The following is a 25,141-nucleotide window of genomic DNA, read 5'->3' as shown; positions in this document are numbered from 1 at the left end:
TTTGGGGTTTATTGACTTTGGGATTTGAACATGGTAGTAAAAGAGGGAGTATATGTGTCATTCCAAAAAACCCAATTGATTATGCCCAAAAAATGCCAAGGAAGATTTATTGAGTTCACCTCTTCCAGCCAGTGTCTCAGCACTTTCCATCATATTCAGTCTTTCTTGCTCACAGTTTCACACATGCTACAGAACCCGAGGTGCTGGACCCATGCTGCCATATGGGCTGATAGAGGGGCAGCAGAAATATAACCCTGAAGTGTGTACTGTATACCTCACCCTCCTAGATCTCCATTTGTGTGAGTGTGTGTAAGTGTGTGTGTGTTAGGAGGCAGAGAATAGGAAACATGGCCACTAGGTTAGGGGACCCCAAATGCTCCTACCAATGACACACCCCCTGCAGGTTGGCACAGTATAGTAACCACTACATGTCATTCCTGCTCAGACTCTGTCCAGGACAGGGTTGGAGTGTTGCTGGGAACTATTTGCCAAAAAGAGTAAATGATCTCAAGGTTGTAACTCATAACCAAGAGCAGGAGATGAAGTCAGCAGCCAAGACGCCAGGTGTATCTTTTGGTGATGTAGGCACAAGGGAGGAGAGTTTGGGATATCAAAGAGTTGGAGGTTTGGAATAAAAAAAGCAAGCACAAAACTATCCCAGGACAGTCTCTGTTTCCCACAACTCCTAGGGTTTCAGGCACACGTTGGCTCAGGCCTGGTTTCTTATGCAAGTGCCATTGGGTAAGATCAAGCAGTTCCTTTAAAAAATATTGCTTCTTTTTGGGCAACCCAAAACAACTGTAGCCATGCTAGTTCTCAAGGAACAGCAGAGTAAATGTTCCCAGGGCTAGGAGACTCCAGGAATGGTAAATGATGAGGCCTATCTGGGTTGTCAGTATCAGATTTTTCCAGAAGTCTAGAGCACCACCCCCATCTATGTCCAATGTTGGGTTCTCTAATGCTTGTGAAAATCTCTCAGCTGATTCCCCTAGTTCAATGCAAGGCTTTCTAGTCATGCTCTGTGGCAAGTGGGTGGTAGAAAGGCTGTCAGCTTCCCTTCCTTCTCTAGCCCCAAATGGAGGCTCTCTGGTCCTTTGAATATATATACAAGGCTGGCCATGAAAGGCAGCAAGTATGGATGGGCACACTGTTAGTTTCCATGCTTTAGAATGGGTAGGATGCACCATGTTCAGGTGATAAGGGAAGAGGGCACAGCATCCCTGTAAGGCCATGCTGGGGTGAAGGTGGACGGGGATGAGATGACAGAGCCTATGGTTTTTATCATTAGGGACCTGGGTACCCCCTTAATGGAGTGTTGGAAGATGAGCCTTTGGAAGAGAAAGAAGACCTTATTAGCTAGCCCCAGGAAAATGGCAGACCCTAACGAGGATAGGATGAATGAGTTTGGAGCCTGGTTGGATTTGAAGAGATAAGCCACTTTTGTCACCATGCAGCAGCAACAGCAGCATATACCCATGTAGCTGGTAGGCTGGTAGTTGGGTCCTCTGGATGGGAGGTCACGGAACTGTCCAAGTTCTGATGCAGGCTGAAGGAAGGTGTCAGCCCCACCCCACTCCTGGAGGCTTACCCATGAGTGCCCTGCCCTCATCATGGTGCTTGGTGGATGTCCTCTGATCGGAGAACTTTGTAGACAACCCAGTAAAAGATGTTGAAGATGAGGAATGTGAAAGGGAAGATTGCGCGGGAGATGGTATCGATTCGTTTGGCCCTGTCCACATAGTGCTTCCGCACAGTCTCCCCCTCCCTCAGGAGAGGGACTGGGGGTGGGGTGCTATAAATACCTGGGCCTTCCATGGGACCTCCATCCCTGACCTGCAGGCAGTGGCCCAGGCCATAGCCCCGGAAATAGAATCGGCTCTCTCGGATGACCTCTTCTTCCTGCGGGAGCAAGTGAGAAAAGGCAGGCAGAGTTTGAGATCACAATAGGGCCAGAGACGAGACTGTGCGCATCTGTTCCTCATGTGAAGCCATATGCATAGCATGTCAAGATATAGATCTCTGTGTCTGCAGCAGACTTAGTAATGTACGTCCAAGCACTTGAATAGTCTATGCATTTATCCATCATTAAATGCTACGCTCCTGTTTGCAGGTCCCCACCCCTTACAAAATTAATAATGATAATCACGATAATTACCAAGAGATACTTAGGGACATTCAAAACTAATGGAAGTGTTGAGCCACTTTGAAGGATGTCCGAAAGTAATGTAAATCCCCAAACATTTAGGCTTTTGAGAATGTGGTTTTGATGGCTTATAGACCAAGAAAGGAAGTAGAATTCTACCTGGGCAGGGGCTTGTTTGTTCTTTCTATCTAAAAACCAAAGCTCCCAGGAAAAGCAGCATGGATGGGTGTAAGGGGTTGGTGCCGACCCCAATGGAGTCTGGACTTGGGGTCAGGGATGCCTGGGTTCAAATCCCACATCGGACACTTCCTGACTGGTGATTCTGGGATTCAGTTTCTTCATCTGGGGAATAAGGTGAGGTTGGACTGTCAGGTTCCCTCCCTTGCACCTCTGTGCTCCATGATCCCATGAGCCTCCTATACCTGAGGGATTTGAACACCCCCAAATGGTCACCCAATGAGCTTAGTGGGGCCAATTGGGTAGCTCCAGATGGATGTCAGCTAATTCCCACAGGGGGGCCACAGCCTACGCACATGACTGGACTTCTATCATGTTGTCCGTGTCATTATGGACACATCACTATGGTATCCATAAAATCTGCACAATACAATTCTCATGCAACCTTAACCCTCTGGAAGTGATGAACTGATCCATGGCAGCAGCTAAAAGAAGGTTCCCAGGGTCCACACACTGAAGCTCATTCATTCTACTCAAAGAAGAAATGCTCAGTTCCTTGCTCAGGTCCCAGTGACTCTCATTGCAACACCATGCTACTTGTAACAAGTTTGGTAGACTGAGCCAAATAGAAGTAGCAAATTGAGTGGGTGGGAGAGGGGCACAATAGAGTGAGGTACTCCATCTGCTTGATAGAGGCAAGAATGGTGTAGTGGCAATGAATTTGGAGTCAGAGGGTCTGAATTCAAATCCTGATTGTATGTACAACCAGTATGAACTGGGCAAATTACCTAACTTCTCTGGGCCTCAGTTTCCTAATGATAAAAAAGATGTGTGTGCGCGTGAGTGTGTGTGTGTGTGTGTGTGTGTGTGTGTGTGTGTGTGTGTAAACCAGATGGTCTTCTTTCAGCTCAAAATGTATGAGTAGATGAAAGGGGTAAGAAATGACAGCTGCCAGTTTGATATGGAGGGAGGAGAGCTTAGCAGAGTGCCTGGTGCACATAGTAGGTGCTTAGTACATATTGATTGATTGAGACAGAAAAACTACAAAAAGCAGACACAAGCACTCATAAAGCCCAGTTGTCTAGGAGGGGAAGGGTAGGAGGACAGTTCTACATGCCTCGGTAATATATATTACACAAAGCCCAGTGCAATAGTCTATGTTCATTATGGAGGAGTGAAAAGATCACTTACTGGCTTTGGCATCTGAGGACCTGGGTTCAAATCTTGCTTCTGTCATTTGCTACATGTATGACCTTGGGCCTGAGTCTCCTCATATATCAATTGAGGGGTTTGGACTAGATGGGTCCTAAAGGCCCTTCCAGCCAGAAATCTGCCATCCTATGCCCCTGGGTGATGCTGAAAAGGTTATGTGACATTCAGTATTCTCTGTTTAAAAATTAAGGACACATGTACCCATGCAAAAACGTGCTGATTATGTGCTGAGTTCAGTGAACAGTGCATGGGTCAGTTTGCCTGGAATGTAGAGTATAATAAGGAAAATCATATGGAATCAGGGTGGAAAGGGAGAATGGAACCATATGGTGAAGGGTTTGAAATGCCAGGCCAAGAAGTCTGTATTTCATTCCAGGGGCAATTGGGAGCCATTGAAAGTGCTTGGGGAAGGGAGTATGACATGATCAGACCACAGCCTACTTAGAGAGAAGCTAGAAAATATCTGCAGGATTACTGAGCTGTTGTATGGTATCCAGACTCTGCTCTCCAGGGGGAAGGTAGGGAGATATTTTTGTTTCCTACAGTAATCCCCAGAGGAATACCAGACTACTTCCTGAATTTCTATAACACTCACTTCCAAAGGCCTCCCAGCTCTTTAAAGCTTGCTCTAATAAAGCCTTACATTATTCCTATGATGAAGTTAATATTGATTCCCATTTTAGAGATATGGAAACTGAGGCTCAGAAACCTTGGATCCCTCCAAAGTCATTGGTAGGTTGAGAAAGAAGTAAGAGAAATGATTCCTGATTCTGGGTCCTCTAGACTCCCCTGATTCACCCACTACAATAGTGAAAGTTGCTGCGACAGACCCAGAATGCATCTGTCGGCAAAGTGCTTTGGAGGAGAAAAACTCAGCTCAATGTTCCTGGTCTGGGCTTGAGCTCTTTTTTTAAAGTCGATTATTTCCTTTTGCCGTCTCACAGGTGAAGCAGAGAACCCTGAGCAGTGGGCCCAGTTCCCACAATGGAGAGTGAAGGTGCCTAAGGGAGACTGATCCCCCTTGCCCTCGTACCCTCAGAGGTGGGAGAGTGGCAAAGGGCTAAAAAGCTGAGCCAAAGTCAGAGATCTGGTGGCTCTAAGTTAGGAGGGAGGAGGAAGGGAGAGAAAGTGAATCCTAGAGAGCTTTGGCCTGCCTACCCATTATCCTCTCTTTCTTTGCCCTCGTGTGTGTGTGTGTGTGTGTGTGTGTGTGTGTTGGGGTGGGAGGGATGGGTGGGAAGAGGGGGAGAAGACAGAGTCCAGTGTACCCTGTGAGCTGCTGCTACTGGGAGTGGGGGGAAGGGGAACCTCTGGGGGAGGTTGGAAGCATGATGGAAGTCCCTCCCTCACGGCTCCCAGCTAGATTTCTCTGCATGCCAAGACTCATTCTCTGATGAACTAATCAATCTGTTTGTCTAAGGCAAGCAGAAAGAGAACACGGGGGGCTTTCTAGCTGTGTGGCCTTAGGCAAGCCAAGTAACTTCCCTGAACTTCATTTTCCCCATCTGTAAAATGGGAATCGTAACTAGTTCTTACCTTATAGAATTGTTGAGAGAGTAAAATGAGATAACGTATGTAAAATATTTTGTTGACCGTAAGGCACTATATAAATGTCCGCCGTTGTCATTAGGCTTTGGGGGAGGGGAGAGGTCACAAAATATGGACATTATCGATGTCCTCAAGGAACTCACTGTCTTTTAAAAGAGACAAGCCAGAAAGCAGCCTAAAAGTAAGCAAGAGACTGCAGAGAAAGCGAGGATTCTGGGAATTTAGAATTAATCCTGACAGGTTTCCTGACAGAGGTGAATCGGCCTGATTTTTGAAGGAAGTGAAGGACATTGGTGGATGTCACAGGGGCACGGATGTGGCAAGGATGGCATGGCGCCATGCACAGCACACACCTGGCTTTGGGAACAGAGCACTTTCTAAGCAGAATTCCAACCACTTCCATTCAGCAACCACACTGTGTGCACTGTGCCAGGGACAGACAAGTCCCTGTCTCAAGGAGCTTCCATTCTAGTGGCCTGATGAAGCTAAGCTGTGACTGAAGAGGACAACCACTGGAAACTCCTGCCTGCTTTGAGGTGCCCAGGGGAAGAGGCCCAGACCTCAGCTGGCCCTCGTCAGTTACTACAATCTTTACCTATAGCCCAGACACTTCCAGGCCCATGGTTCATGACATTTTCATGGCTGCTAGCTCATTTGCTCAGTGGGACAGATTGAGTACCATGATTTCATTGGGAGCATTTGCTGGGCAGGGTGACCCTGGGGTGCCTGGCAGTGGGGGCAGGGGAGGGCAGAGATGAGTTAATACCACCTTGCCTGCTGCTTTGGAGCTGAGACAAGCTCCAGCAGGCCATGGCATGGTGTGGCAGGCTAGTCTGCCACCGGAGGGACTGCAGGCTAGCTTGCTCGCTCGATGCTCATCCCCCTTTCACCCCAACAATTGGGGAGCAAACAAAAACAGGACAGGGGAGTGATGCAGGCCTCTGCCAGATGCTTCAGTTTTATGGAAGAAATGGCTTGGCATGAAAGAGATGGAGGCCTCGGGCTCCTATCACCATCTCCCTTTCCTATCCTTTTACTAGCTCAGTCTAGATCATCTTAGAGGAGCAGGGGTTGGCGTGAGAAGGTCTAAAGCATGGTGGTGGTGGGTGTGCCTTAGCCTGGCATTGAAATTTAGGAAAGGAAATGTGACATGCAAGAAAGAGCATGGGACTTAGAAGGCAGAGGTAGCCAGGTGGCACCGTGGTTAGAGCGCTGGGCCTTGAGTCAGGTAGAACTGAATTCAAAACTGTCCTTAGATGCTAACTAGCTGTGTGACCCTGGGCAAGTCACTTAACCCTGTTTGCCTCAGTTTCCTCAACTGCGAAATGGGGGTGATAACAGCACCCACCCCATCCCCGGCTTGTGAGGATGAAATGAGATAATATTTGTAAAGTGCTTACCACAGTGCCTGGCACATAGCTGGTGCTTAATAAATGCTTGAGAAGGCAGGGACTGTTTAATTTTTTTGTTTGTGTATCCCCAGAGTGGCACAGTGTCTGCTACTTGACCTAGTGAGTAAGTAATATTTATTGCTTGATTTACCTGGAGTCAGGACCCGGTTTCAATTCACAGTCGTGTGACTTACTACTTGTGTGGCCTTGAGCAAGTCCCTTTCCCTCCCTGGACCTCAGTTTCCTTCTCTGGAAAATGAGGAGGTGGACTCTGATGTCCCTCCCAGTTGTAGAGCTAGGGTCCTATGAGCCAGCTTTAATTCCCACATACAATGAATTATGGGAAGTGCCAGAATAAATTTGACCACTAGAGGGCGCCCCACCCAGGGCTCTGATAATGGAGGAAAGAGACAATGGGTGGTAAGAACCCAGAAACAGTAGAAGAGAAAGGCTAAGAGAGAGAGGGCTATCTACAGTGAATCCCAAATGAAGGCCAGTAATTCAGAGCTTTCGAATGAGTTTGTGAGCTCCTCGGCTCTAGCAGAGGACAGATCAGACCCAATGAGCTGGAGGGAGGAAGGGGAAAAGCCCACGTGGCCAGAGGGGAAGGAATTGGGTGCAGACATGATCAGACTGTGGGCTGAGCCTCCTTCCCCAAGCAGACGTTGGATCCAGGGCCTGGGATCCTTAACTTGCCATTTGATCCTCAGGGGCCACCTCTGGGTTTGCTACCTCAGGCTCCAAGGCCTCTAGATCAGGCAGAGTGACAAGCTGTGAGCTCTTAGCAGACCTAAGTGGTTCTTAGCAGGCTAGTGGTCCTGAACAAACCAAATCTTTTTGCCCCTGTGCACCAGGCAATCAGCCCATAGCACAGAACAGCCAGGGTTCTTTCCTTTGTTCATCATTTTGTATTTCCTTCCCAGAAGAGTGTCTCAGGAATGCATCTGTTGTCATAACAACATGACCGACATTCTGCTCTCTAAAAGCAGAGGAGGGAGACCATCTCTGTTGTCATGACAACACAATCCCCCCCCCCCCCAACACCCTGGCTCTGGGGCAGGGAGGGGGAAAGGGGACCAGATTGTCAGGTGATCACAAGTGCCTCTTTCCAGAGAGGAATGGAGAAAGGCCATCTCCGTTGTCATGACAACACAGTCCATCTAATGGTTCTCCCAGGTGGAAACTTACTTTTTTTCTTCCTTGGGAGAAAAGGGAACAAAGAACAGAAATGCTAGAGAATATTCCTAGTCTAACTGCTCCTGTTTCTCCTCCAGGGGCCACAATGAAAGCTTTCATCCAGAACAGGGTGAGTTGGCAGAGTTTAGACCCAAGGGGGTTATAGAGTCCCTTCAGTAGCATTTCACCTCGAAAAATTCTTTTTGGTCCTTGAATTCCCATCTAGTGGCTATAGCCTGCAGCAAACAGGGGCACCCCAGGGGACTGGGGCGGGTGGGGGGGAGTGAACAACCATAAGCTGCACAATCACTTGGGGGCAGCATGACATACTAGCAAGAAAACCTTAGTTTTGTGTAGCATTTTATAGTTTCATCCTCCCAGCAGCCTTGGAAAGCATTGTAGTGATAAAAGAAACCAGTCTGAAAGACTGCGGCTTGCCCAGGGTCACATAGCTATCCAGTGTTGCAGTTGGGCCTAGATCATAGATCTCACGATTTTGACTCTAGTGTTCTTTCCACTGAACACAATTGCTTATAGCCCCAGGTTAGTACGACATTTCAATGCGAGGCTGTCACCAATGTAGCCACGCAGGAACATCCTGTATGACTTCTGAATCTGCTAACCATCAAAGAAGGGAAGAAGTTGTCCCCTTTGACCAACAACCAGAGATAGCTGATGCTAACATGGCCTGGGTCCTTCTGGTGGGAAAAGCTAATCTCCTAGTTCTTGGTGTGGATAAGAAAGTATCAGAAACTGGAAGAAGGTCAGGAGAAGAGGACAGAGATAGTGGGGTATGGCATGCTGAGTTGTAAATGGAAACACTCACCATGCGCTGGCGCCTCTGCCTCCTTCGAAGACGCATGAACTCCTTATGTTGGCGGGAGACAAAGTTCACAGCAGCATACTCCAGCAGGGCCGCAAATACAAAGAGCAGACAGACTGCCATCCAGATATCAATCGCCTTCACATAGGACACCTGCAACACCGACTGAGGTGTCCATCGGGATTCCCTGGCACCTGCCCCCCACCCTAGCTTCATTCTCGATTGGTTTCATTTTAAAAAAAAAAAAAAAGATGTTTTCAAAGACATATATCACTGCCCAGGTGTCCATACATCTCTCCTCATCATTTTTCCTTTTGTTCCTACGGCCCTTTTCTTAACTAGGAGTATTGCCATCATGGAAGCATTACTGGATATCCATGCTTTCGCCTGGTTCCCACAACAGCCCTCTGGGGTACATACGGACCCTCATCTTCTACAGGAGGAAATGGAGAGCTAGCTACTCATGGAGTTCTTCTGTCTTGTATCAAGATGCAGCAAAGTGAAATGGCTCACTCCAGGTCACACAGCTGCTTAGTTACAACCAGGACAAGAATCCTGGCTCCCAGTCTCATGTTTCTGCCCCACCACAAAGCTGTCAGATTCCTAGAACATTGAGTTTGGAAAGCACCTCAGAGATCATTTAGTTCAATCTGTTCTTTTAATGGATCACTTCATTTTATCATTTATTTTTCTCTAATTTCCTCACTTTTACTTCTTCCTCCTTCCCTTCCCTTCCCTTCCCTTCCCTTCCCTTCCCTTCCCTTCCCTTCCCTTCCCTTCCCTTCCCTTCCCTTCCCTTCCCTTCCCTTCCCTTCCCTTGCGTTCCCGTCCCTTCCCTTCCCTTCCCTTGCGTTCCCTTGCGTTCCCTTCCCTTCCCTTCCCTTCCCTTCCCTTCCCTTCCCTTCCCTTCCCTTCCCTTCCCTTCCCTTCCCTTCCCTTCCGTCCCTTCTTTTCCCTTCCCTTCCCTTCCCTTCCCTTCCCTTCCCTTCCCTTCCCTTCCCTTCCCTTCCCTTCCCTTCCCTTCCCTTCCCTTCCCTTCCCTTCCCTTCCCTTCCCTTCCCTTCCCTTCCCTTCCCTTCCCTTCTCTTCCCTTCCTCCTTCAATAATTATTAGGCACTTGCTATGTGGAAGGCACCATGCTAGGCTTTTTCATAGTCAAGTCCAATTCCCCCATATTTTTTCCTCCATAAGAAACTTCAGTTGATTGCATCTCTCTCTCTCCCTCCAGAAGTTTCGGTGGCTCCCTATTGCCTCTAGGATGCAATGCTCCATTTAGCATTTTAAAAGACCTATGTTTCCAGACTGATTACACATTACTTCCCCTGACAAATTCGATATTCCAGCCAAACCTGCTCATTTAATATTACCCATATATGACATTTTACCCCCACCCTGTGCCACCGAGAATACATGTGTATCTTTGCACAGGCTGTGCCCATGCCTGGAATGTACTCCCTCCTTACCTTCACTCCTTGGAATCCCTAACTCCCTTCAAGACTCAGCTCAAGCTAATTCCTACATGAGGTCTTCTTTGATCACTTCTCCCAAATGTTAGTCCCTCTCTTCTCCACTGCTTGCTATTTGCATAAATTTTTATTTATTTATCTATTTACATATTGCATCCCCACCCCCCAGAATGCAAGTTCTTTGAAGACAGGGATTGTTTTTCAATTTGTTTTTGTATTCCCAGAGCCTAGCACATAGTGGGTGCATCAGAAATGCATTGCCTTGTCGAATTAAACTGGCTAGTTAGCTGGGGCTCATTCACTCTCCCTGGGGAAGAGGTAGAGCTTGGGGTAGAGGTGGGAAATACTGATTTCTATTAATTTAAACAAAGGAGGAAGTAACCCTTTCCCACTCCTGCCAGTATTCCTAGCATCTGACACTTCATCTCTACCATTAGAAGTTCTCTAAGAGGAAAAGGTATCCTGGTCTGGGGTAGATGGGTGGTGTAATGGATAGAGTGCTAGGCCTGAGAGCAGGAAGTCTCATCTTCCCGGGTTCAAATCCGGCCTCAGACCCTTACTAGCTGTGTGACCCTGGGCAAGTCGTTTCACCCTGTTTGCCTCTGTTTCCTCATCTGAAAAATAAGTTGGAGAAGGAAATGGCCAAACATTCCATCTCTGCCAAGAAATGGGGTCACAAAGAGTCAGACACAACTGAAACAACTGAACAACAACCTCTGACTCCAGAGCCAGTCTTCTTTCCATTGCACCCTACTGCCTCTTGCTAACCTGGGTCCTATTACATCGTTTCCCAAGCTTTTACTGGCCTGAATTTCCCCTTAGGCAGAATCTTACAATTATTCTGGGCCACAAAAAGAATCTTCCTAAAGCACAGGTCTGACCGTGTCACTCTGTTGTTCCAAAATTATCAATGGTTCCCTATGGCCGCTGGGATAAAATATAGGCTTTTCAGTTTGGCACCTAAACCCTCTTCTAGTCTGGCTTTATCCTGCCTTTCTGGACTTATTTCGTATCACTCCCCCTCACTTACTATACACTCCAGTCAATGAAGCTAAAGCGCAAAACTCAAGATCCCATTTGGGAGTTTAGCTTAACAGGCTTGAAGCCAGGCTCTGATAGGTAATAAGGTTAGTAACTACTTACTGTGTGACTTTGGGCAAGTTGCTTAACCTTTCTGAGCCTCAGCTTCTTCATTTGTAGGAGGAGGCAATTGGATTATATAATCTCTAAAATGAAGAAATTAGCTCTTGCTTTGAGTCTTAGCCTTGACACCCATTTGCTGCATGATAGTACTGCACCTCCCTTTATCTCTGCTCTTCCATCTATTAAAAGGTAGCAATGTTGTCTGAGGTCACTAGCAGTTAATCCTAGTGCCATGCACTGCTCTGGGCCTCAGTCAATGATGATGGAGATTAAATAATGAGCCAGTGTTGGGCAAGATCTAGGAAGTGCTGGGAAATCTTGGAAGGAGCCCAGATCTGGGGTTACCAATGCCCTGGCCCTTCTGCTGTACTCCTTTTGTAGCTTGTCTTCTCCCAGTCTTGGTTCCTTTTGTTTCTTTTATTGCACAATCCAGAACATCTGCAAGTCTTGCTCGGTGCCATGGGAGCACCTCTATCTATTTACATTTACATTTCTATATATTTACAGACAAACCTTCCTGATTCTCAGAGCCAGACTGATGATGGAGGTGTCTTCATCACCTAGATCCTAGGCTACCTGCCCTTCTCCTTCACTGACCCAGTCCTTTGTTTCAGCTCTGTGACTCCAGGGGAGAGGGGAGGAGGTACATCCCAGGCTTCTGGTGCTCTTACATGGGCTATTGTGATCAGTGACTATGAAAGTTAACAGGGGCTAAGGGCTCAGAAGGACCAAAGCCAGTGACTATGTTTGGTGGATTGGAAGAAGCCTGGGATCAAATTCCCTCTCCTTTTTCTCTCCTAACCCCAGCCTACCCCAACCTTGGGGTACCATTCACATTTTTCTCTATGATCCTCTCAAGGTCCTTTCATTCAAAGCAAAAGTCCCTGGAACCCTCTAGGGAGATACCGTGGTCCACATCAGTACCTGGGGATGGAGGGCATGATGCTTTCTTTGGTCCTCGAGTGGTAGAAATAGCTACTCATAAGGAATGACCTGAAGAAAAGGCTCTCAGGGGCTCCTCACACTTTTGGGTTGGGGAGCACATTTGTGGCTTGCTTTCTGGCCAACAGAGCCATAGGAAAGCCATTAGAATCTGATTAGGAGGTGCCAAATGCTACAAAAAAGGAGAAGAAGAAGAAAAAGCCATTTCCTTCCAAATGAGAAAACAAAGTAAGTGGTTTCTGGGAGCAGATGGATTGCGTATGTTCACAGGAGGGGACCGGAAAAGGGAGCTCTTTTGGCAAGCCTGAGGTAGAGACTGCAGCACTTTCCCTTAGCTCACTCTCTTGATCTCAACAGTGAAACAACCCAAGAAACAGAGAAGGGAATGTTGTGTTCTCCATGTCTGTTTTCTTCTTAGCACAGCCTCTTTTCCCCTGTCCAGAATCTCTGTCCACAATTTCCCCTTTGATTACACTGCATCATTATTACTATGCTTTTCCATCTAGGAAACTCACTGGATAGGTGGGCCATCTATGGATGTCCAGGTGTTGACTTGCTTGCCTCAGCAGTACCAACAACCATGCCACTTTCATCACCTCCAGCTTGGCTGATTGGGTCCAGCTGAAGTCTGGCTGCTCTGTACCCCCTTTCCCATTATTTTAACCTTGAGCTCAGTATAACTCAATCTGAAGCTGTTCAGGAAGGCCTGCAGATGTTTCATTAAGAGGGCTATGCACAATCCTGGCCAGTTCATCTCAGAATTCCGAAGTCTCCTTTCTATACTCGGCCATTGCACTTTGGCCTTGACATATAACTGCCTCTGTCCCTCTAATCCCTCCATCTAGGACGTTTATTTATTTTGTAAAATCACCATGGCATTTACTTGGCTCTGTTAGGCCTGTACAGTAGGGCTATAACTTTCTTTTTAAAATATGAGCCCCCTCTCTCCATATTAACCAAGGGATCATTTCCACAGAGTGAGTTTCTATGCTCATCAAAGGACATCACTGACCTGAGGTCCTGAGAGACTCCCTCACTTCTCCCTGCCTCCCATTTATACCTCCCTGATAATACCTCTCTGGACATTGGAAAGCTGGGGACTGGGAGGGGCCCAGGGCCTGTGACAGGGGCAAGAACAAGCTACCTGATCAAGTCACCAGATTTACTCTTGGTCTTTCTGACCATAAGGTTTTTTCAGGGGGTGGCCTAGGGAGGGGGTCCTTGAATTCCCTTCTTAAGGGCTGAGATATCAGGCAAATCTCATTGCAACAGGTCCCACAACAATAAATGTTTGGGTGATAAAAAACTGTTCCAAGCCCTAGCCAGGGACCCACTTGCTTCAAACAATACTTATGACAACAAATTCCAGCGGAACATCAGGCTTTGGACAATCTCTTTGGAATTTGGTTTGAGAAATGGATCAGAGAGATTAGTGAGAAGTGACTCCCTGGCCCGTTGCAGTAACTGGAAGCTTTTAGGTCTAAAGCTTTTGTTTGAAGGCGTGGCTGCCTTTCTCTAGGTCTTAGCTTCTTCATCAGTAAGGTATGAGTGGCTTGGATTCAATGAACTCTAAGGTCCCTTCTACTTCAAAAAGTCTAGGATTCTATAATGTCTGTAATTTCCCCCTTCCACTGGACCAAGAAGATCCCAAGCATTGAGCTTTTCTGCTACCCAACTCTCTAGCACCAAGAATGGGACCATGCACATACCTATTTATCTTTGTCTTGGACCTACGATCTCATTGGTATAGGAAAGCTCCTTCCAACAATGTAGATCAACCCCTTCTCTGCCACTCAGAGCCTTGGGGCAAAGGCATAAACCTCTAACAAAATCCCAAGTACAGCCTGAACCAGATTCAAATGTAATTAGGAAATGTTTAATGAAGTAAATAAAAATATAATTCAACATAGATAATGTTATTTTGTGGTTTTCTAAGTCACTATGCAACCAACAGGAATCTATTTCCATTTGAATTTGACACTCTTGGCTTAGAGTACTGAGAGGCAAAATGATTTGTCTAGGGTCACACAGCCAGTATATCTCAGAGATAGGACTTCAATCCAGTCTTCCTGACTCTAAGGCTGGCCCTCTACCTACTATATCAAGTTACTTCATGCATGTATGTGATAAATCCTTGGTAAACGTTCATTGGAACTGGATTGAGTTGAATTCAAAAGCGGGCCAACATGAAAGTACAAGCTAGCTGAGAAATAGCCTGTGCAAAGCTATGTTCAAATGCATCCCTTCACCTTAGGTAAAGAAGCTCGGGAGCCTGAGCTCTGGGTCGTCATCGTCAATACCGTCGTGATACCCAAGCCCACCCGGGCAGGGGCAGCATCCATGTTGATCCAGAAGGAGACCCAGGACAGGATGACGATGAGAAGGCTAGGGATGTACATTTGGATCAGGTAGTAGCCCATCTGGCGCTCCAAGTGGAACTTCACCTCTATGCAAGTAAACTTCCCTGCCAGAAAAGAGATGATTAGCCCCAGATGCCCCTTCTGGCCTATAGCTGGTTGGCAGTAGCTTTGTCTCTCTTTGGGCCAGACTCAACATGGTGACTCCCATAATATTTCTGTCTCCCTTCCATGGCTTACAAACAGATGAAAGAAAAGCAGCCACACTGAGCTAATTTAGGTCATAGGCCTATAGGTCAGTGCTTACTTCCATGGCTGACATTGGAATATTAGTGGATAAATGCCATGTATGGCTGAGACCTTCACAATTCTGTGTCTTCTGCCCAAATCTCACTACACAAACACTACATACACTACATACCCAACATACACACCCTCATGGGGTGACCGGAAGTCCTCTGAGAAGCTCAGTGCCTGGCACATAGTTAGCACTTAATAAATGCTTGTTGACTTGTTGCCTTGACTCTAATGAGCCATGTCAACAGTGATCCAGGCCCTCAGCCCTCTGCAACTTGCTATCTCAGGACTACTGGAGGCCTTTTTGCCACCTCTCAGAGAGTTGCTTTGGAAGGGAGGTGGAGACAATTATAAGCCATGCTGACTGAGTCCACTACAAATTTATGTTACATAATCTCAATTGGGCCCTCATTGCTGAAAGGCAATTCCTCTATAATTAGATTGCTACCCTACTGACCATGGTAGTTTTTCCAAATCTGCTTATTCCTTCTCAAACACCTCCTGTCACTCTTCCCTCTACCCCCATCGTCTCAGCCAAGGACCTTACTTCATACTTCACTAAGGCCATCTTTTGAGAGCTCCTTCTTTTCCTTTCCTCCTCATCCCATATCACCCAGACATCTTCCCTCACTATTTTCTTCACTATCCTTGTCTCTTGGGAAGAGGTGGCCCTTCTCCTTGCAAATGGTTCTACATGTTCCCTTGATCCAGTCCTCTCCTCTAGCAGATCCTTCCCCCCCACTCTCTCTCTCTCCCCCCGTTTTGAACTTTGAATTTCTCCCTATCTATTGACTCATTCTTTGATGCCTATAAACTTGTCCATTTCTCTTCCATTTTTAAAAAACCATCACTTGAGCTGACCATCCTCATGAGCTACTATCTTGTGTTTCTCCTCCCCTTTTCAGCTTAACTCTTGTAAAAACAAAGCCATCTATAATTGGTACATCCACCTTCTTTCCTCTCCCTGTCTTCTAAACCTTCTACAATATGCTTTTTGTCCTCATTATTCAGCTGGTACTGTTCTCTCCAGTTACCAATGATTCCTTAATTGCCTTCGTCCTTCTTGGCCTCTCTTCAGCTTTTGACAATCAGTCTTTTCTCCTGGATGCTCTCTGCTTTCCTGCCTAGGTTTTTGGGACCCTGCAACCTATTGCTTCTCCTACCAGTCCGACCACTCCATGGTCTCTTTGCTAACTATTCATCCTAGTCATGCCCACTAACTGTGGGTATCCTTCGAGGCTCTGTCGTGCAGCCTCTTTGCCCTCTATACTATTTCACTCAGCGGTCTCATTGGCTCATGTAGATTCCATTATCATCCCCATGCAGACAACTCCCAGATCTCACAACCCAACTCTAATCTCTCTCCCGAACTCCCATCCCATGTCACCAGCTGCTTCTTGGACATCTCAAATTTCATTTGTCCAAGACAGTTCTCATCATCTTTCTCTCCCGCCCCTTCCCTCTCCTCCACTTCCCGATTCCTCCTTAGGGCTCTCCACCAGTCTATTAACCCATTCTCCCAGTCACGCAGGCTTTTAACCTCTGTGTTACCCCAACATTTTGCCCTCACTTACACCACATATCCAAGCTGTTGCCAAACCTTGTCACATCTGCCATCCAGGCACAGGCCTTTATCATCTCATGCCTGGAGTAATGCAATAATCTCCTAAGTGGTTTCCCTACCTCAAATCTCTCCCCACTCAAATCTATCCTCCACTCAGCTGCCAGAGGGGGGAAAAAGCACAGATCCCATCATCTCTCCCCCCTCATCCTTGTTCCACTTAACAAACTCAAGTGGTTCCCTCTGACCTCCAGGATCAAATGGAAAATCCTCTGTTTGGCTTCAAACCAACCTCTTCCTACCTTTCCAGTCTTCTGACACTTTACTCTCTTCCTTAGACTATGATCCCATAACCATGGCCTCCTTGCTTCTCTTTACTCACATCACTGCATGTCCAGACTCCGTGCCTCTTTGCAGGCTGTCCCCTATGCCTGGAACATTGTCCCTCCTCCTCCTCACCTTTGCCTCGTGGCTTCCTGTCCTCTCTCTAGTGCCTTCCCTTCTCGGATGACCTCCCATTTATATTAGATATATCTCGTTTGTAGGTAGCTGTTTGCATACCGTCTCCCCCATTAGCCTGGCAGCTCTTTGAGGACAGGGACCTTATTTTGCCTTTCTTTTATGCCCAGAGCTAAGCACAGTGCCTGCCTGGCACATAATAACTTCTTAATAAATGCCTTGTTGACTACCCGCTCCCCACAAGCAATGTTAATTCTACTAGGGGGCACTAAGGAGCCCAGGTCATTAAGACGATGCAGCTCCAATCCCAGGGGCATCTCTGCAGAGGCTTCCACTTTCCCAGTCTAATTTGCCAACAGCAGCTGGCCCACTGGGATGCAGACCTTTTGTACAGGAACCTTATCTATTTCCCTGGTTGTTAGTTTTTGTTTGTTTTGAAAATTGATTTAATTTGACTCCATGGCAGTTTGAAGAGCAGCTCCTAGTGGGAAGGTGTGGTTGGCTAGATGGAAGAGGATGAGGGAGATCACATTTGTTCTTTAGCTCTGGCGGAGATACTGCTGGGACTCCCTTGTCCGTGGGAAGTGCCAGACACTCCTGCCAATGCCATCTATTCTGTGGCATGGAGACCTCTCTCCTTGGCTCTGCCCACCCCTCCCTTCAGCTCTTGATGCTTTTGATCACAGATTCCTCCAGACTCTACCAGATTCTCCTGGCTATGTCTCATGCTGGGCTGATGGAAGGGAAAGCCTTCGATGATGAATTATTGACCTTGGGCCCTCTCTCTTTTGCATTTTCCCTCTAGAATCTCTTACCTGCCTAGTCGGGGGTGCTTCTTATATCCCAGCTCTGGGGATTCTACCTTAGGGCTCAGTCAAGAAACCATCGGGGAGAGATGATTGGCAGTGATGGGAAGGCCACAATCCTAACCTTCATTTCTGCTGAGTAGAGCCTGCCCCTTGTCTTCAGTATAGCACAAAGACACTGACTCTAAGGGGCTTCCCTGCATCCTAGCTGGGCACGGCTGGGGCTTTGGCCACATCACCTCGACCCCTCCTATTCTGTTGATCCCCAGAACATAGTGGACTATTCTCTGCTGCTTAACTCTAAAAGTTGGTTCATCCTGAAGCCAGAGAGGTCATCACAGGCTCCAGTGGTCAAGCCCAGGCCCCTTGGTCCAGAGCTAGTGAGGGGTTCCGGGCTTTACCTGTGTTATAATATTTGGTGCAGTAGCCGAGATCCTTTTCATCCCTCAGGATAAACTGGGGCAGAGTCAGCCCCTCAGCCACTTGCACAGCCGGGGCATCTTCCAGCCACTCAAACACAAGGTCATTCATAGTATAACCAACTGAAAGAGGAGAGACAGAGGGTCAGGGGCCTCAGTGTGCGTGCTGCGCACATGCACACGTGCATGTGTGTGCATGCATGTATGTGTGTGCGTGTGTGCGCGTGCATGTATGTGTGTGCATGTGTGCGTGTGTATGTGCGCATGTGTGCGTGTGCGTGGGTGTGTCCCTCACGCATGCACACAGTGGAGGTAGCCATGGAAGAGGCTGCCCTGGCTGATGCTGCACAAAGTGGAAGGGTTAGCCTTTTCTTGCTCACTTGAACAAAGAGAAGCTCCCCCATCTGATGTCTAGGACTCTGGAGGGGAAAGCTACAACATCCAGTCATTCAGCTTGCCCTCTCCATTCTGGAGAGATGGCCAGATAGCAGATATCCTTTTGAAAGGAGCCTCCTAGATATCTGGACCTGACCAAGTGAGCATGTGTGGTGAGTACTGCACGCAAACTCCATAGGATCAGCTTCAGAGCTAGGATTTCCTAAAGCCCACCCCTCTTAGGGATCCAATTTACACAGGACAAGGCATGTATATGGAGCCTGGCACATTGGGACATAGAATAGCTGACGCCTGATCACACCACATGGAGAGCCTCACAGAATTCGTTGTGCGTAGGTACAAGACCTCGGTGCTCCATCATACATGGATACAATGAACACAGACAGGCAGCAAACACCTCACATGTTTGGCAGTGCTTTGGATCGTAGACATCCAATAGAAATGGAACAGAAGAGATCTCATGATCCATGTGTCTCAACCCTGCTTAGATTCTACTTTGAGGTCATACCTCGTAGCTATGTGATGTCTGTATTAGAGGTACAGTTGTAAGCAAGTGCAGTTGGGATTTAACCCTCCCCCCTCACCCTTTAGTGAGCTCCTCTACTATCGTGCCCCACCATGAATGGCCAGGGTCCTAGGCGCTAAACATTGCCCTCCCTTCCTCTTCAGATCACAGCTCACCTGGGGGAATATTTGTTAAGGTCTTCCCAAGTCTTTTTCTCAGAAGACCACATTTGCATGTGAAAGGGAATCTTGTGCCTTCCAAGGTGGGATTTTAAGCCCCATAGCAGGCAGATGGGGAGATACTTAGGGGCCCCCCTCCAATTGTACCTCATTGGTCCACAAGTACTCACAGCTTTCTAACTGCATTGTGCAGGTCTGGATGTCCATGGGGAAGTTCTTGAGGTCCATTGGGCAGGACAAGACAAGAGTTAACCTGACAGGACCAGACATCATAATAATGATCATGAATACTGATGTAGCAATTTCAAGTTTGTAAAGGACTCTATAATACATTATGTCATTTGAGGCCAATGGTGACCTTGTGAAGTAGATGCTACAGGTATTACTCTCATTTTACAGATGACACAATTGAGGCTGGCTGGTAGAATTATCTCGTCCAGGGTCACACAACTAGGAAATGTCAGAGGCTAGACTCAACCCAGATTCTCCTGCCTCCAGGTCTAGCACTTTACCCACTTTATCATTTCAGCCTCCCCCTCCCTGGTGTGCCTTCTTGCCATTGGCTTGTGTATGTTGCCCTGACAAGTGAGGAGGAGTAACAGTGACGTTGGTACAACCATCCTTACGCCAACAGCCTCAACTAAGCTACTCCAACTAAGCCAAAATGTTCCTCATGGTCTGTCCTTCCCTCTTCTCCCCATTTTTCTCTCCCCAAGGGTTCTCTCTCCCACTCTGGCCCACACCTGATACTGTAGAGTACACTCCCATTCTTGAAGATCCGAAGCAGCTTGTTGTCAGTGGTCACCTCATGAAAGTTGGCACCCTTCTCATTGGCAAAAAATAGGTCCGGCTTCCAAATGGAGTCCAGCATGGAAGGGTCTAGGTCCAGGGAGTCATCTGGGTATTCCAGATATGCTAGGCGTGGGTCATTCCACTGCTGCCGAAGGAAGACATTCACCCTGTAATCCTTAGAGGGGAAGGAGAAGGGGAAGAAACAGCCACATCAGATGCAACTGGGACACCCTGACATGGCCTGGAAGGGTTGGCTTGAGGTGCCCTCAGACCTCTACAGGGCAGTGGAGTCTCTACATGGAAGTGTGCTTAGAGCATCAGAGAAGGGGCTGGAATGGGCTGAGCTGAGCTGCCCCCCTGGATCTGCGGCCCCTTGATGCTTAGACATGCAGGGCTCTGTGGGATCTGCCTCTCGCCATAGGACCTGAGGTCTCTGAGGGTTTGAATAGCAAATTTTCAATTTGGCGAATCCATAGGCCAGTCTTCTCAAAGAGCTTGTGCTCCTGTCCATGAAGTCAGAAAGAGAAAAAAGACAGGAAGAAAGGCTTGGCAGCTGAGGGGGATCCATGTCCTCAGCAAGGATTTTAGATAATTCTTCTGGTCTCTTTCTGTTGAGAGTCTATGATAGTAGAAAGTACTTTCTTGCCTTGGTATTACAGTAGGAGGGAGAAACCCAATGAGGGTGTGGGGGGATCCCTTGCAGTGTAGGGGGATTAGGAGCTGAGGGAAGAGCCCTGGCAGTAAGGGGGGATGGGGAGTCCTGGCAGTTGGGAGGGCACTTACCATTGTGGTTTCTGTGACAGAGCTGAAGCTGTTGATGAAGATGTTGCAAGTCACATTCACGGGGGGCCCTGAGGACACCAAACCACAGTGTCATTACTGGATCATTTAAGGGACAATGGAATCAGCCAATGAGCTCCCTTTCCCCTCTTTTCTTCCTCTTCTCCTTTGCCCCTTGGGTCTTCTCCCAAAGGTGTTTAGATAGCTGAGCAAGGGAAGCTAAGTTTAGGGGCAGTGATGGGAATTGGAAAGGATTGGTGGAGATGGCAATGATTGTGTGGGTTCCATAGGGGACTGAGGGCAGCATTGAGCTTCTAAGAGCAAGGATAGACAGAGGAGCCCGCCTTTTACTACCTTTACCATCATTCCCTTTGATGTTGCTGGAAATCAGGGGTCCTGGCTGGCCACTAGTGTGTCCCCAGGCCTCCTGTAAAAACCAAAGGCAATTTACCTTTAAAATTGGGCCGAATCCTAGCATCATACCCAGAAGTTCGTCCCATGAGCTTGTCCAGGAAATCAGAGGGTGACATAGGCTGAGGAATGCTCTTGGAGGCAGATTTGACTTCCTCTTTCCCTGAAGCCAACCTAGTGAAGGGAGGTTGAAAATTGGTGGGCTAAACATTTCTACCCATTTTCCCCCTTGCTTCTACTCAGCCTTCCTCCTGAGGTTGTGAGCCATAAATAGCTGATGTACACCAACTTGCAACCTGGAGAGAGCAAAACCTCCCTGAGAATGCTTTGGGATCATGCAAAGAAAAGGCATCTTTCACTCATAACAACACGCCTCTCTATCCTCTCCACCCATTAGCTCTGTCTTTCAGGATTTAGCTTCTGACTCTGCCCCTCTACTGCAACTGCTCTCTCAAAGGTGACCCCCAAGCTCTAATTATGCAACACCATAATTCCTCCTCTGACCTTTCTTCAAGTTTGGACACTGTTGACTACCCCTGCCTCCTGGATATGTGGGTTCCTTTGGATTCCTGAGCAGGGACCTCTTTGGAGTCTTCTGCCTCTAACAGTGCCTTCTTGTTCTCTCTCCTTGGCTTATCATCTTTCCCTTTCCCCCACATGTGGGTATTCCCTAAGGCTCTGTCCTAGGCCCTCTTCTCTTCTCTCTATGTTGTTTCCCTTAGTGAGCTCATATGCTCCCATGGGTATGTTATCATCTCTCCAGCCCTAATCTCTTCTGAGCTCCAACCTCAAGACTCCAAATGCCTGATGTTGAGTTTGAGATGTCAATGGGACATGGCCCAGACTGAGCTCATGTTTCCCCTTAAACCATCCCCTCCTCCCAATTTTGTTATTTAAGGAAAGACATTGGTGAGCTGGAGTGTGTCCAGAAAAGGTTGGCCAGTATACAAAAGATCTTGGAGACCCTGTCACATTAGGATTTGTTAAAGACCATGGGGATGTTTATCTTGGAGAAGAGAAGCTTTGGAAGGGGCATGATGACCAGCTGTAAATATCTGAAGGGCCAGCCTGTGGTCCCAGAGGGCAGAATCAGGAGCAGTAATGGGAGGAAGCTGACTGCACAGAAGCAAGGTTAGACTGCGTGGCTGGAAACACTTCCCAACAATTAGTGGACTGGGCTCCTCCTCATAGAAGCAGCTTGTTCTTCTCAGCCTTGGAAGTCAGGCAGAAGTTCCATGCTGACTGGTATAAGGAAACCGGGTGACCTCTCACATCCCTTCCGACTCTCCTTCTTCAAGCCTCAGGGCAGGGGCTTCCCAAAGAACCATGGACAGTTTCCTTCTAGAGGCTGAGGGGTCAGGATCAGTTAGAGAAAAGGCAGAATTGCTGGGGGTGCTAGGCCCCACAGGGTGCCCTGTTGGGTAGTTTTTTAAAGCCTCAGCAGTTTGGGCTTGAACAGGAACCTCTGGCCTAGGGTCCTACCTAGGATGTTGCCATTTGCCGATGGCAGAGTCAGATGGGGCCTGAGAGCCAGAGTCTGAAGCATCTGGGCAAGCCACTGAATTGATTGGCTGTACCTAGGCCAAATGTGGCAGAAGAGTCTTGGGGATGGTGAGACAAAGACTAGCTTTGCTTTGTTAGCTCTAGCTTATGCAGTGCAAAGGCCAGTCTAGAAATTGCCCACCCCAGCCCCCAGGCTGTTTGGCAGCCCTTCAGTGGCTTTCTGCCTTGCTTTATGCTCCTTGTATCCCAGCCTGGGACTGACGATACAGTGCTAGCAGCTGCTCTGGGGACAAGGGTTTCCTCCATCCAACACCTGTTCTGGGAGCCCACCTTTCCTGACAAGGCCATTCTCTGAGCATTGCAATCCCCTCAATCCACCCGTATTCCTGCCAATGAAGATGGAATAGTGTCATAGATTTAGTGGTCAGCCAATCCACATCCTCATTTTATGGGTGTGGGGGGGAGAGGCAGAAGGAGGGAGCAATGAATCCCAGAGCCTTAAGAGACTTGGCCAGGACCACTTAGCTAATAAGCATCTGAGGTGGGATTTGAATCCAGGTCTTCTTGGCTCCAAATCCAGTGCTTTACCCACTACACCACATTGCCTTCCAGTAGTATCCATGGGCTCAGCAAAACCTTCAGGCACCAAGGTGTTGGGCAGCAGAAAGGGCTGCCAGCCAACTAGCCACAATGGGCGCTTCTTGCCATCATCACAGTAGCAACCATGATGGGTCCTGGGAGTCCTGGGGATTGCCATTCTTCTGGGCCCCAGTTTCTCAAAGCCAACATCTCCTCACCCTCAGCCATCCAGCACCTAACAGCACTGAACAGCACCAGACAGTGACCAAGTCCAGTCATCAGCTTAGAGGACAGCAAGATGTGTGAGGGGGGAGCCCTTCTCTGAAGATCACACCTTCTTCTCTCTCCACCCCCCTACTTCAGGCAAGAACAGCCTAGGCCCCACCCCACCCCTCCACACACCACTGATGGAGTGAGGGTCAGGATTGCTGGAGCAGGTAGCCAGAGATGCATTCTGAAAACCGAGGGAAGAAGGTAGAGGTGAGAACCAAGCAGAAGTAGGTGTCCACTTACTTCTCAGGTGCTATTGCCAACTGATGGCTGCCTGCCCACCACATGGACACTGAGTCAGAGCCTTCCTGGGCACCAGAGTTCCACAGTGGCCCCCATATGGGCCAGCTTCCACATCAGCTTCAGGCTGAGCTCTCCCTGACCCTGTTAGCAGGACTACCTTGGTTTCCTCCTCACAGGTTTCTTGCTGCAGAAGTCTTGGAATAGGGCAGGGAGGCCCAGAGTTCACCAGAGGTAGGCACTCAGTGTCCCTAAGGCATTTTAGTCACTTTTATTCCTAGAAAGTCCCTGTTGCTTAGAGGAGTTAGGGAGTAGCAGAGCTGAAGCCCATGCTTTTATGAGGCCCCGGGGCAGCGCTTGACTTTTTGCTAGCTGGCTGTGTGACCTTGGGCAAGTCCCTTGCCCACTCTGGGTTTCAGTTTCCCTCCTTGCATAAATAGAAGGGGGCCATACCAAATGACTTCTAAGGGCCCTGGTGCCAAATTTGACTTTCTATATTTCTAAAAATAATTCCTCCAAGAGGAAGCCGGATTCTCAGTTTTGGAAGCTGCCAGCCCCTCACTGGAGGGGGCAAGGCTAGGAGCAGGGATGCCCACTGAAGCATCACTCCTCATCCACACACTGGGGAAGTTGGCTCTTCAGTGCTCCCTGGCTGCCTGAGGGGCCAGCAGATGTGTTTAGGGAGGGAAGGATCTCCAAATGGGCCCTCAGTCATAGCGCTGAACAGCACGGAGAGGGGCTGAGGGAGGACCCTGGTTCTGCCCCTGTGTGGCTTCTGAAGTACCCTTCCCAGTCTACTCTGGCCCCAGTCACAGCCCCTTTTTGTCACTCATCTCCTAACAACACAGAGTTTCTTCCAGTTCTAACCCAGCACCCATTCTGCAAACAAGCATGGATTCTCACTGGGAGACACTGGGAAGTATTTTGTCCCCTCCCAGGTAGAGAGTCCTATTTATTCCAACCCCAGGGACAGTACTCAGTCATGTACAGGCAGTCCCCAAGCCAAGGAGAGGGGTGTCCTATGCATAGTTTGTTCATTTCAGACTCCTCCAGATGTGGGCTTTGGGCAAACCTCTTTTCCTTGGTGAAAGGAAGGAACCCTTTGCCCATCTAATATCTGTGCTTTCCCTTTTGTCTTTAGTGAGTGTTGCTGGCTGTCTGGGTGTGAGAGGAGAGGCTGAGGGGAGATATCCAGGAGCATACTCAGTGCCATGACTAGCCAATGTTACAGCCAAGTTTCCCAGCCAAATGCAGTGGCTTCCTAGACAGTGCTATCCCACTCGGGAGCTCATTCATCCTTGTTGGGGTCTCTTGGGCTCAAATTCCTCAGGGAGCCACTAGGCTCTCAGCTTCCCATAAACTTAGATGAAAGCACTGGGGCCAGAATCCCCAGGAGACCCCGGTCCACATCCCTAGGAAATGCAACCTCCAGTGCGATCGGGTTTGGGGTTTTGTTATTCATGCAGCCACATGCTCTAACCCGTGCTCTGCTCACCTGAGTAGGACCTGCTCTTGTAGGGTCCAGAAGAAGAGGAAGTAGAGGGTTCCAGGAGTAAGAGTTTTCAT

The 25,141-nt window shown here is 48.2% G+C and overlaps 1 protein-coding gene across 1 annotated transcript; it reads right to left on the bottom strand.

Annotated features, from left to right (window-relative positions):
• Nucleotides 1-1,608: 1,608 nt before the first annotated feature.
• LOC118832814 (glycine receptor subunit alpha-4) lies at nt 1,609-25,141 on the bottom strand. Its single transcript, XM_036740172.1, has 9 exons — nt 25,071-25,141; nt 21,024-21,157; nt 20,576-20,643; nt 19,744-19,967; nt 19,171-19,253; nt 17,903-18,043; nt 14,271-14,485; nt 8,474-8,623; nt 1,609-1,899 (listed from the first exon to the last, which is right to left on the bottom strand). Exons 1-9 carry the CDS (start codon nt 25,139-25,141, stop codon nt 1,609-1,611), a joined length of 1,377 nt encoding a protein of 458 aa, XP_036596067.1.

Source organism: Trichosurus vulpecula, chromosome X, assembly GCF_011100635.1.
Source record: "Trichosurus vulpecula isolate mTriVul1 chromosome X, mTriVul1.pri, whole genome shotgun sequence".
Classification (NCBI taxonomy): Eukaryota; Metazoa; Chordata; class Mammalia; order Diprotodontia; family Phalangeridae; genus Trichosurus; species Trichosurus vulpecula.
This window is presented reverse-complemented; position numbering and strand designations above follow the sequence as displayed.